The sequence below is a fragment of the Panicum virgatum genome, chromosome 9K (genome assembly GCF_016808335.1).
Source record: "Panicum virgatum strain AP13 chromosome 9K, P.virgatum_v5, whole genome shotgun sequence".
Taxonomy (NCBI): Eukaryota; Viridiplantae; Streptophyta; class Magnoliopsida; order Poales; family Poaceae; genus Panicum; species Panicum virgatum.
This window is the reverse complement of record NC_053144.1, coordinates 22,432,021-22,444,507: the sequence shown is the minus strand read 5'-3', so window position 1 is coordinate 22,444,507 and position 12,487 is coordinate 22,432,021. Positions and strand designations below refer to the sequence as shown.

The following is a 12,487-nucleotide window of genomic DNA, read 5'->3' as shown; positions in this document are numbered from 1 at the left end:
GAACAGGCTCTCCAAACACACACAAGCTCTCGCGAACTCTCTCGAGGCAAGGCAATACAACACACAGTGGACGTAGGGTATTACGCTCCGGCGGCCCGAACCACTCTAATCCCGCTGTGTTCATCGTGTTCTTGAGCGAGATCGAACTAGGACTAGCTAACCCCTGACTACACACCATCTGGGCTTAGCCGGGTGCCTTCAGCCACCCGGCTGTGGTTTGCAGCACCACGACAGAAATCTTACTATTTTGGAGTATTAAATAAAATCTGTTCATAAATTTTTTTTGACAGCTGAGTGCTAATTCGCGAGACGAATCTAACGAGTCTAATTAATCTATAATTTTCTACAGTGATGCTACAATAATTATCCGCTAATCATGGATTAGTATACCTCATTGGATTCGTCTCGCAGTTTAGCTCTAGAGTTCTGCATTTAGTTTTATAATTAATCTTTATTTAATATTTCTAAATACTAAGATTCTTTTTGATGGGACATAGACTAAAGTTTAGCCTCTGAAACCAAACAACCCCTAAGCATAGGAGTAATATTTGTTAAGTAAAGGAGAAGGACGTAGGATTTTTTTTTCAACAAAAGGAACATAGGATTATAAGAACAACGACACGCATGCACAGGTATTATCATGTAAGAGCAACCTTTGGTGCTTAGGGTGTGTTTAGTTCATTTTGTAAAAATGTGTAAAGATGTAAACATGGCATTTGAAGTATTAAATGAAGTCTATTTGCAAAACTTTTTGCATAGATGGGTTGTAAATCGCGAGACGAATCTAATGATGCTAATTAATCCATGTTTAATCAATAATTAGCGGATGGTTACTGTAGCATCACTGTTGCAAATCATGGATTAAGTAGGCTCATTAGAATCGTCTCGCGATTTACAGCCCATCCATGCAAAAAGTTTTGTAAATAGACTTCATTTAGTACTTTAAATTAGTAAGATACCGTTTCACTTTAATGCGTTTATGGTTTTTTTGCGTTTACATGTAAAGAGGCCTTAGAGTCGGGTGGAGTTGTCTTGGAGAGAGAACACCTAAATGCTGATTTGGTTTGGCGTGCTGCTAATTCGACCTAATAAACTACTACTACTAGATCGGTGAAACTGCACTAGGGTCTGAGTGATTTGCTACCCAAATTTTTGGCATGTCAAAGTTTTGGCAAGCCAAAATATAGACGAAAAATCTGTCACCATTTTGATAAGCTAAATGTGAGATATTAGCAGCTCTTGGTAGCAAACCAAGTGCCGGCCAAAATTAAATTGACAATTTTTGTCTAGCCAAAACATTAGCATGCCAAAAATTTGATAGCCAACCAATTAGACTCTAAATCCTTGCGTACCTGTGAATAGCGAAATGCCCATATCAAACAGGCTTCCCTCTCCTCGAAAAAAGAACAAACAGATTTACCTCATTCGAGCCGCTTGCTTGCACAGAAAATGATAAGGAGGCCGAAATCCTGCCGAGTGTCGGAGCCCACATTGTTCCTTCGGCCCAAAAATAAGCCCAAAGAATCCATGAGGGAGGGACAGGAAGAAAAACGAGAGCAAAATACCCTACTCGGCCACTCCGCCGCGGCTCGTCTCGAGACTGGTCTGGCTCCGCGACACGGTGCCATCGCGGCCGTTGGCCGGAGAAGGCACGCACCAGTGGCGCTCCGGCGATCCCTACGCTGCTCCGCCGCATCAGTCGGCTGCTCGGCCGTGCCGCGAGGGTGCCAGTGCCACTACGGTCGCAGCGATGTTCCGCCGCGCCCCACCTTGCCAAAAAGGATGAGTTGGATTGTTAAGGTTCTAGTTGATGATGGTGTCGTGATGTTTTGGTGTGTGGTCCTTTTTGTGGAGTATCATTCCATCGTTACATGGTTATGAATACATTTTTTTCTGAATCATCTCCCTGCTAGCTTTTGTAAGTTGGTATTTACATGAATGGAAAAATTCCTTACACCTAAGCCGAGAAAAACTGATCTGCCATTGATGATTTTATTACGTCTACCTGTTTGGAATGGTTCCAGCTATAAGATCCATGTTGAAGCTGAAGTTTGTAAAATAGATTAAAATATTTTATATTTTTATTTTAAATCTAAAGCAAAAATATAATGATTCTGTAAAAGACCTTTGATTTATTTTACAACTCTAACTCCAAGAATTTCTGGAGCTGGGTACAAGCAGCTAAGAACTCCACGATTTTTTTTTTATTTGGAACCATACCAAACACATCAACATGTCTAGTAGCAAGGGATTCGAAGAATGAAGGCGGACCTAAATTGTCGCGGCGGTAATTTAACACAGGTATCAGGCATTCAAAAATTTGATGTTTGTTACTTCGCCCGATAGCAATTGTCCTAGTAGCAAAATGAAACAGCCAGTTCCTAGGAAGCACGTGTTTACCCTTTGTAAAGGTGAATTTTTATCGGTCCAATCAAGTAGATGGCGCTCCGTGGCCGTCCGATCATGATCGTGGTAAAACCTTTGTTCCAACTCGTTTGAGCTGAAAGATTTCTTTTTTCTTGTTTAAAGAGGCCAGGAGCTCCGGCAAATAGATGAGGCACCGCGCTGAGCCAGCGCTCGAACCGCGGTGGGCAGCCTGAGACCCAGCTCAGCTGACCAGTTCTCGCGCTGAAAGATTTCCGTCGCTCCTTCGCGAGTCGAAGTTCCATCTTTCTGGACCTGGTCAATGGTCACCATGGACAGGGCGGAGCTACAGGGTATGCCGGGTGGGCCGTGGCATACCCTGTGGCCCAGCCCACCTTAGTAGTAGTCGGCCCATTTTAGAAGAAAAAAAAAACACTTCAGCGCTTTAGTCCATCATTAACGCCGTCGAGGCTCCCAAGCGCGACGTTTCGTTTCAGTTTTGCGTCGATTCGTATTCGATCCCATCGCCCCGATGCCTCCGTGAGTCCGTGTGCTGTCCGTTCTCATCTGGCCGGCGGCAACAAGTCAACAACGTAGCGCAGGAAGCCAGCAAGCAACACCCACAGTTCATGCTCCTCCGTGGCTAGCCTCCGATCCAATCTCCTGCAGGTTCGTGACCCTGATCCAATCTCCTGCAGGTCCGTTCTCATCTAACTTCTAATTAAGTTTCATCTTTCATCAATCAGCTAATGCTACATCTTGCGCATTTATTTGTAGACTTATTGAACTATGAAGAGGAATGGAGACATCGCATCTCTTTTTCAAAAACATGCAGCAAAGAAGGCAGCAGCCTGCTGCTGTTTCATCGCCTCCCGCGGCAACAACTGCAACCATGGTAAAAGGTGAACCTCAAGTGCAAGAGACGATAATTAAAGAAATTGAAAATCCTAGACCATCTTCTCCGCCTTCAGTTCCGTCGTTGCCGCCGCCGCCGCCACCACCACCACCGCCAGTTTATGACATCAATCAGCTTCCACATGACCCAGATCAAAGGCTTCTCCTTCAAATATATTCTTAAATATCCATTCAAGCCTTATACACATAAGTTTCCAAAAAGGAAAATTGGAAAAAAAAAATCGCAGCTTCAATTTTGTGTGGCTTTATAATCATGATTGGCTTGAATATAGTATCAAGGAGGATTCTGCATTTTGCTTTGTATGCTACTGGTTCAAGAAGGGCAATGGCGCAGATACATTTATTGCAAATGGTTGGAGAAATTGGAATATAGGAGAAAAGACACTTATGAAACATGAGGTTTTCGAGTCACATAAGGCAGCTCAAGAGAGATATATTGGCTTTATCAATCCCAAGGTAGCAATTGATTACAACATTGATAAGTGGAGTGATGAGGACCTTCGTCTTTACAAGATCAGATTGACTTATTCCTTTAGATGCTTGAAATTTCTTTTGCATCAAAGATTGGCATTTCGTGGACATGATGAAAGCGAAGGATCTAGCAATAGAGGGAACTTTATTGAACTTCTAAAATTTCTTGCAGCAAATAGTGAAGAAGTGAACAAGTATGTTTTGAAGAATGCTCCAGGTAATTGCACCTTGACTAGCCCAGATATACAAAAATAGATCATTCACTGTTGTACCATAGAAACTAGAAAGAAAATAATTGAAGAACTTGGTGATGAGCCCTATACAATTTTAGCTGATGAATCTAGTGACATATCACATAAAGAACAACTAGCTCTTTGTTTGCGTTATGTTGATGATTTGGGAAGGCCATGTGAGCACTTTATTGGAGTAGTTCATGTAAATGATACCAGCTCTTTATCACTTAAGGAACCAATTGAAGCTTTACTTGTTAGTCATGGTTTGACTATGACCCAAATTCGTGGTCAAGGTTATGATGGAGCTAGCAACATGAAAGACGGTATCAAAGGGTTGAAAACATTGATCATGCAAGAATCACCATCTGCATATTATGTCCATTGTTTTGCACATCAGCTCCAACTAGTTTTAGTTGCCGTTGCTAAGGGTAATACTGATTGTAAGGGGTTTTTTGATCAAGTATCTATGTTGCTGAATATTGTTGGTGTTTCTTGAAAGCGTCATGGCATGCTTCGAAATGCTAGACTTGAACAGATCACAAAAGCACTTGAGTGTGGAGAACTTGATACTAGAAGTGGATTAAATCAAGAGATGGGGTTGCCAAGGCCAGGTGAGACTCGGTGGGGCTCTCATTACAAAACTGTATGCAACATCATTTCTATGTATCCTTCAATACGTGACGTACTCATCACTCTTGGAGATGATCCTTCACACAAGGCTGATTGGACAAAAATACATTTTATGGTTGGAGCATTTGAGTCCTTTGAGTTTGTTTTCATTGCACACTTAATGTTTATTATTCTTGGATACACAAACGAATTGTCTGAGTGTTTGCAAAGAAGGGAGCAAGATATTCTTAATGCAATATCACTTGTCAATATGGCAAAGAGTAGAATGCAACAATTGAGATCTGATGGTTGGAATCAATTCCTTCAAAGGGTCACTTTATTTTGCAGCAAACATGGTGCCCAAGTTCCTGCTATGGAGAATAATTATGGGCCTTATCGAAAATCAGCAAGGTATGCTCGGAACCAAACAAATGATGACCACTTAAGAAGAGAAGTATATATTGGTGTCATTGATCAAATTAGTCAAGAGCTTGACTATCGGTTTGATGAGATAAATATGGAGTTGCTTTCTTGTATGTCGGTCTTGAATCCTTCCGACTCATTTGCTTCTTTTGATGCACAAAAGGTACGAAGACTAGCTGAGTTCTACCCAAATGACATCAAAGGCAATAATGTGCTAAGACTAGAAATGCAGCTCGATAATTATATTGATGATATAAGACAAGATGATAGCTTCAAAGGTCTAAATAATCTTGTTGATCTCTCAGTTAAGCTTGTTAAAACAAAGAGGCATAAATTATATGACATGGTTTACTTACTTTTGAAATTGGTATTGCTTCTACCGGTTGCAACGGCAAGTGTGGAAAGAGTATTTTCTGCATTGACTTTAGTTAAACCTAAGTTAAGAAATAAGTTGGGTGATAGTCTTTTGGATGACTGTTTAGTCATATTCTTTGAACGAGATTTTTTTTTGCTGAAGTGGATGAAGATGATATAATTGAGACTTTCATGGCCTCTAGAAATCGAAGACCAGATAAAAATAAGAGGAACCATTAAACTCTTGTAGGTGTGTAAGACAAGATGATAACTTCAAAGTTAAAGAAAGGCAGCGCTAGGCGTTTTTCTAGGCGTTTTAATTTTTATACACCTATATATGTATTACCTTAATAAAAAAAGAGAACTGTGGACCCAAAGTTAAAGAAAGGTCCATCAGGAAAGCCCAGCAGCTCACTTATCCACCTATCCCACCTTATCTATCCGGCCATCCTCACCACACGATGACTTCTCCCTCTTCCCTGTTTCTTCGACGCCGCCCGTCTGTGCTCCCGCAGATGCAACCGCCGCCTCCTTCTCCTCCGCCGCCGCGCTTGCCACCTCCACCTCGTCCTCCGCCGCCGCCGCCACCCGATATCAAGCCCGTCTGAAGTTCCTCCCCCACCAGCAACCTCCGCCAGGCGCCGCGGAACCCCTCCACCTCCCCCACCGGCGCCGCCGACAAGACGCCGCCGCCTAGGAGCCCGCCTAGCCCCAAATCAACGCGGTGCCCCTCCGATTAGCGCCTAATCGCCGTCTAGGCGCTGCCTAGCTGAACTATGTCCGTTTGTATACAGCTAAGATTAGGAGTTGGGGTGTGCTACCCCAGATGCATGGCTAGTGATTTCCCATATGTGTGCATGATATATTTCATAACATAATGTACAGATTAAAAATTATCAGAATTACATGCCCCAACATTCTCTAAGATAGCACCAATAGAGCAAATGATATTAAACCAAACTACAATACCTTGTACTTTGGGTTTATGCCTATGGCAGAGAAAACATATGCAGGTATGCTGCATTCTGCTCTGCTGCAAAATCGAGATATTATTCAAGCAAAAGCTACGTTGTATTTACACACATGTATAGTACACACATGTATAGTACTTCATATGTTTGTATTTGGTTTTTTGCCATAAGAAGTTGGGTATTCTCAGGAATACCCATACATCAATGTAGCTCGACTGCAGCTAAATTCAGACGTGCAAGGATGCAGTCCAAGAGAATGCAGCGAAACTAATGAATTATTAGAGTAGATCTTAATTTGATTATATTGCATCAGCGAAATATTCTAGTTCATGCTGTCACGAGTTACATGATATATAACCCAGTACAAATGTTTTATAACCATGCATTTTTTATTAGGATATAACATTTTGTATCCGGCTCATCTAAAATTTTAGGCTGTGTAAGCCAACCACCGATCGTGAACCATTTGCACAAATGGAGAGTAGTATAGTCTGCGCACTCCATTAGCAAGCACACGCATAGATGCTGCACGCACGCATCGACGCAGGCGGCTACTGTTGCTCGCCCTGCGCCAGGGTCTCGGCGATGCCCTTGGAGAGGCAGTAGGCGATGGACTGGATGGTGATCATGGGGTTCACGCCCACCGCCGTGGGCAGCACGCTGCCGTCGCACACGTACAGCCCCTCGGCCTCCCAGCTCTCGCCGCGGCCGTCCACGGCGCCGTCCCGGGGGCTGGACCCCATCCGGCAGCTGCCCATCTGGTGCGCCGAGCAGTGGAGCGCCCACCTGTCGGCCCTCGAGTGCATGGGCCCCTTCTCGATGGTCACCTCGTCCATGAACGCCTCCAGGTCCTCGTCGCGGAGGCCCTTGCACCGCAGCCGGAGCCCGTCGCTGCGGTGGGTGCCGACCTCGGCGGCGCCCGCGGCCACCAGGATGCGCAGCGCGCGGCGGAGGCCGTTGCGGAGCTCGTCCACGTCCTCGCGGCTCGGGGTGAAGCGCACGCGGCCCTCGCCGTCCACGAACCCGGCGCCGCGGTCGCGGACCAGCGCGAACGCGTGCGCGGTGCGGGAGTAGCGGCGCATCCGCTCCTTCATGTCGCGGCCGGACTCCCAGGGGACCATGGCGGCGAAGGCGCCGGGACCCAGCGCCGGCGTCTCGATGATGGTGCGCTCCGTGACGCGGTGCATGCTGGTGATGATGCCGCCCTCGTAGCACCTGCCGGCGAGCTCAGGGTCCTGCCTGCTCTCCGGGAAGTAGCCCCACGCCATGGACACCGGGTGGAGGTGGAGGTTGCGGCCGATGTGCCGGTTCTTGAGCCCGCTGTTGCGCAGCAGCGGCGGCGTCATCAGCGCCCCGCACGCCGCGATCGAGACCTTGGCCTCGATGCGCAGCTTCTTGGCGACGCCGCCGTCGCTTGCGCACGTCGCCACCAGGCCCACGCACTTCTTGCCCCGGCCGCGCCCGCTGTTTTTCCCGAACACGAAACGCTCGGCCTTGCAGCCGGTCAGGATGACCGCGCCGCGCGCGACGGCGTCCACGAGCCACGTCGTGTCCGTGCCGCGCTTGTCGCCGGTGGGGCAGCCGAAGTTGCAGCTCCCGCAGAAGTGTCCCTCCGACGAGTTGCGCGGCACGGCGTCGGCGCACAGGCCGAGCGCCTCGCAACCGCGGCGGACAACCTTGTTCTGGAACCCTTCCTCCCGGCACCCATGGGTCACCGAGAGCCGGTCGCACACCGCGTCCATGGCCTGCGCGTACCCGGGGCTCGCGAACACCGGGAGCCCGTGCTCGCGCGCCCACTCCTGCGTCACCTCCCTCGGCGTGCGGATGCTGGCGGACCAGTTCACCGCCGAGCCGCCGCCGACCGTGGCGCCCGTGAAGATCATCGTGGTCACGTTGGAGGTGCAGAAGATGCCGCCCCGCTCGAAGAGGCGCTCCATGGACGGGCCCTCGATCGAGCTGTAGTCCGCGGCGGCGAAGTAGTCGCCCTTCTCGACGACGACCACCTTGTACCCCGCGGACGCGAGCACGGCCGCGGCCACGCCGCCGCCGCAGCCGGACCCGACGATGACGGCGTCGCATTGCACGACGTGGTGGTTCGCGCCCGACGCGGCCGGCTTCACCGTGAGGCCCCTGCCCACGAGCGACCTGAGCAGCGCGTTGTCGTCGTTCATCAGCCTGGTCTCCACGACGCCGACGTCGAGAGGCCGGGATGGCGACGGCGCCGCCTCCGCCGGCTGATCGTCCCGTGGCTCCTGCACGCTGTACCCAATCGCTTTCCAGTGCGGATTCTCAGAGTTCTCGTTCACCTGCATGTTAAGAGGAGCTGAAAAACACAACATTTTGGATCGACATAGTATTTGCTTACGATCTTGGAGATGAAAGTGTATGATTATGATTTAGACATATTCTTGATACAAATTCTACCGCATCGATGTTTTGCCATAAGGCCGCATTCTTTTTGATGAAATTGTTTCTACAAGGGGATGGATTTGCGGCATGGTTGTAGATCGTGACATTCGCAATACAAGATCTATTGTTAAACAAGCGACTATACCGCATCAGTGCTGCATTTATGTTACTTGATATGGCACTATCAGGTTAGGCGCAAGCACCTGATATTCTCGTGGACGCTTCTCCTGGACTGGGACACCTGTTTATTAGTACTCTCTCTCTCTCTCTCTCTCTCTCTCTCTCTCTCTCTCTCTCTCTCTCTCTCTCTCTCTCTCTCTCTCTCTCTCATAACACCTAGTATAAATTGCTGACCAAATGGGCTGATGCTGGATAGAACCGACTATTACTGCAGACAAGTTGCATTCGGATAATCACAGTCATTTTCAGAACTGAATTGAGTGGTCAGAGCACGATTTTATAGTTCGGTTTTCTGAAATTTAAATGCTGACAGTTCTGTGTCTAACTGCTACCCAACAATGACTGGAAGTTCAACGATAATTAACCACCCAGGAAAAAAAAAACAGTCAACGACGCTCACTGATTTCGATTAGCAAGATACTACGTTTCCTAGCTTCAGAAAGCAACAGCAAGGGAGACTTCAGTTTCAGGCATAGTCCGAATCAGCAAATCAAACAGCTATTGCATCTTGAACTGCAGGAACGTTACGCGAATTCTGTCCACTGGATGCACGGAGCCCGCAGAGAGGTCAGAGACGGGGCCTCTCGCAGAGCTGCCCTATTAATTCCAAGATCCAACATTTAAAGTCTGAACAGACAGTAAGTATGGCAATTTGGCACCAGCTACTGAATGAGCAGTGGCAGGCTAAGCACTGTTTCAGATCTCTGCAGTGACACTTATTGCCGTGTTGGCACTATATCCTCCCTAATCCTCATGTTCTTGGTTATACCAGGTTGCCGATCATACTAGAAGCGAATAATTCAGCGTCGCCAGGGTGGCTGGGGCATGATCGTTTTGTGGTTGTATTCATTCAGAATTTAGAAAAGTCTGACGGTTTTGTTATGCCACATTGAATTACCTAGTATACCTTGGTACTGTATTTAGACTAGTGGCAACTTGGTCATTACTAATCGAAGTTCCATAAACCTAGTAAATATCTATCGTTTTGATCAACCAAGCTGCCAAACAATGCCTGAAGGGGGAGGGGCCAATTTATTGTGGTCAGCAGGGCACGTCGGAGAAGAGAAGGTGCAGCCGTGCAAGCAACGGACGAACAGATGACGGAAAAAGGAGCATGGTACCATGGCGTAGAAGACGTAGTGGCAGAGGATCTTGACGATGGCGAAGGCGATCCGGAGCGGGAAGAGCCAGCGCACCCGGTTCCATCGCTGCAGCGCCGCCTCCCGCCGCTCCGGCGGCATGTCGGCGAACCTGCAGACGTAGGGGAAGCCGCCGGCGACGCACAGGCGGCCGCAAAGCAGCAGCGTGCCCACGCGCGTGCTCAGCACCCACAGCACCACCCACGCCAGCGCCACCGCCTCCCGGATGCACCGCGTCACCATCAGCTCCGCAACCTGTCCTCGGAACACAGAACAGAGCAAAAAAGAAAAACGACACGTTATATCCTGCAGAAGTCAAACTGTTCCCTTTTCATTTTTTTTTCAAATTCTGTGGAATTCCATTCAAAAACTTTGTAGAAATTTTCGTGAACTTTCCGTTTTCCGGCCAAGGCATGACACGAGCGACGGAGTTTTCAGGTAAAAAGTGCTGAGAGGTGTAACGTCGATGCCAGAATAGTTGTTGGCGTCAACTCAACGCCGTGGCAGGGCCCCTCAGGTCCGGTGCACCGCTCCTTTCCCGTGCACCGGACCGGACGGATGCTCTTGCCAATCTCAGGGCCAGGGGCGACACTCCCCGGCCACGTGAAGGCGCGCGCGCGAGCCGTGCCAGAGAGGCAGAGACCGGCACGAATCCAGGATATTTTGGAGTGCCTACGTTGCGGATGCAGAGAGCGGCAGGGCCTGACGCACGCCGCTGGTGAATTCACCTCACCTAACGCTCAGACATCAGCATGGACGCCATGATGAATGATGAATCTGAATTCTGCTTTTGTTTATGTTTCTCAGCAAGAGAGTATGATTAATCTGACGAGATACCGTAGACACGAACAAAAAAAAAATTGGGCGATTGGACCAGGAGGATTTTTTTTAATTTTTTGGACCAAGAAGATTGGAACCAAGAACGGATGAGACGGCAAGAAGTCGCATGCGCGACCATCGGGTGCGGGGGCATGATTGATCGTGGGGGTGGTGGGTCGGTGGTCACCTCGTCGGGGATGGTGGAGTCGGCGGCGGAGGCGCGGTAGAAGCGCTCGAGGTCCTTGCCGCCGGGCGGGTCCCCGCGGCCGTGGCCGCCGTCCGCGGGCAGCGAGGGGATGAGCGCGCCGCACATGGCGCGGAGCGCCTCCATCTGCGCCGGGTGCATGCCGTGCGTGTACCTCTCGCGCCGCCACCCGCGCAGCAGCGGGTGGCCCCTCGCCGCCGCCGTCCTGCCCCCGCCCGGCACCGCCGCCGCCTGCTTCTCCGCCGTCTCCTCGCCGTGCACCGCCATTGCCCGCGCCTCCAGGGGAAGGGGGGGCCTCCTTTGGCTCGGGTAAGAAGGCTGCGCCTGCTTCGTGTGGCGGGCGACGTGTGATGAGCTGGGCTTTTGGCGCGCGCGTTTATATAGCACTCCGTGGCCTGCCTGGGGTGCTACGACTCAGACGGGTAGCAACGAGGGAGTCCAGGTCCCGGGTCCCGGCAGAGGCAGCTGCAGCCGCTACGGGGGGGAGCGGCGCGGTCCGGGCGTCCGGCGGATAGATTGGGACGCGCATCTCCTCCTCCATCAATACGTACGGCTAACCACACAACTACCAACCCGGACCCCGTGATGAAAAAAGAGGACGCGGCCAGTGGGCTCGTTCACGGAGGCGCTCCGGAGGCCGGAGCGATTCGGCGAGGCTTGAGAATGTCGCGTGCGCTCACGAGAGGAGAGGACTCGGCACGCCATACGACCGAGATTCGGTTACCACGAGGGCGGTGGAGATAGCAGTGCCCAATGGTTGGGCCCACGTGCGCAGGCGGCGTGACATGGCTTATTAAGGCAAACATAGGATACGTATATGGAGCCTGCTATATCCGGTTGAGATACAGCACCTTATCTCTACTATTTTTAAAACAAATAATATTTTCTTGTCTGTTAATCGGAATTCTAATTGAAATCTGGATAAATCAATCGAAATTTTAATCCGAATTTGAACAAAGCAATCAGAATCCCAATCAAAATCCATACGATCAATATCTCGCAGAATCATGACATAGCATGGACATAAAGTGAACAAAAACAAAATTGATGGTATTATGTAAGTCTACTATTATATTACAATGCACGGATACTATACGAGTATAAAAGTAAATAGAAAAAAATACAATGATTCGAGTTCGATCTAGCTAGGTGCATCGGGGATGCTTCATGCACTGTGTAGTAGACAAGGTGTGCTGCAGTCTGTCTGGTCTCTCTTTAGAGCAAGATTAATAATACAATCGGTGGCTGACTATAAGAATCTTTATATCTTATCACTCAGACCACTTGTACAATAAGTAACTCTTCACCATTAATAAATGAATTACTTATCTCTCTCATAAAGTTTATTAATTCTTTGTCGATGCCAGTTGTAAGCTTAGGGTCTGTTTCTTCACT

General features: G+C 49.0%; 1 protein-coding gene across 1 annotated transcript; it reads right to left on the bottom strand.

The window, feature by feature from the left end:
• Positions 1 to 6,624: 6,624 nt before the first annotated feature.
• Positions 6,625 to 11,458, bottom strand: LOC120650801 (long-chain-alcohol oxidase FAO2-like). The gene is made up of 3 exons (XM_039928083.1): positions 11,075 to 11,458; positions 10,051 to 10,323; positions 6,625 to 8,646 (listed from the first exon to the last, which is right to left on the bottom strand). The coding sequence occupies exons 1-3, from the start codon at positions 11,357 to 11,359 to the stop codon at positions 6,892 to 6,894; spliced, it is 2,313 nt and encodes a 770-aa protein (XP_039784017.1). The 5' UTR covers positions 11,360 to 11,458; the 3' UTR covers positions 6,625 to 6,891.
• Between the last annotated feature and the right edge of the window lie 1,029 nt (positions 11,459 to 12,487).

Bases quoted from the DNA above. Each gene is read 5' to 3' on its own strand.
- LOC120650801 (XM_039928083.1), bottom strand. From the start codon at position 11,359: ATGGCGGTGCACGGCGAGGAGACGGCGGAGAAGCAGGCGGCGGCGGTG. The intron at 10,324-11,074 runs GTGACCACCGAC...TTCCGAGGACAG, and splicing joins ACTCCACCATCCCCGACGAG to GTTGCGGAGCTGATGGTGAC. The intron at 8,647-10,050 runs GTACCATGCTCC...CTTAACATGCAG, and splicing joins ACTACGTCTTCTACGCCATG to GTGAACGAGAACTCTGAGAA.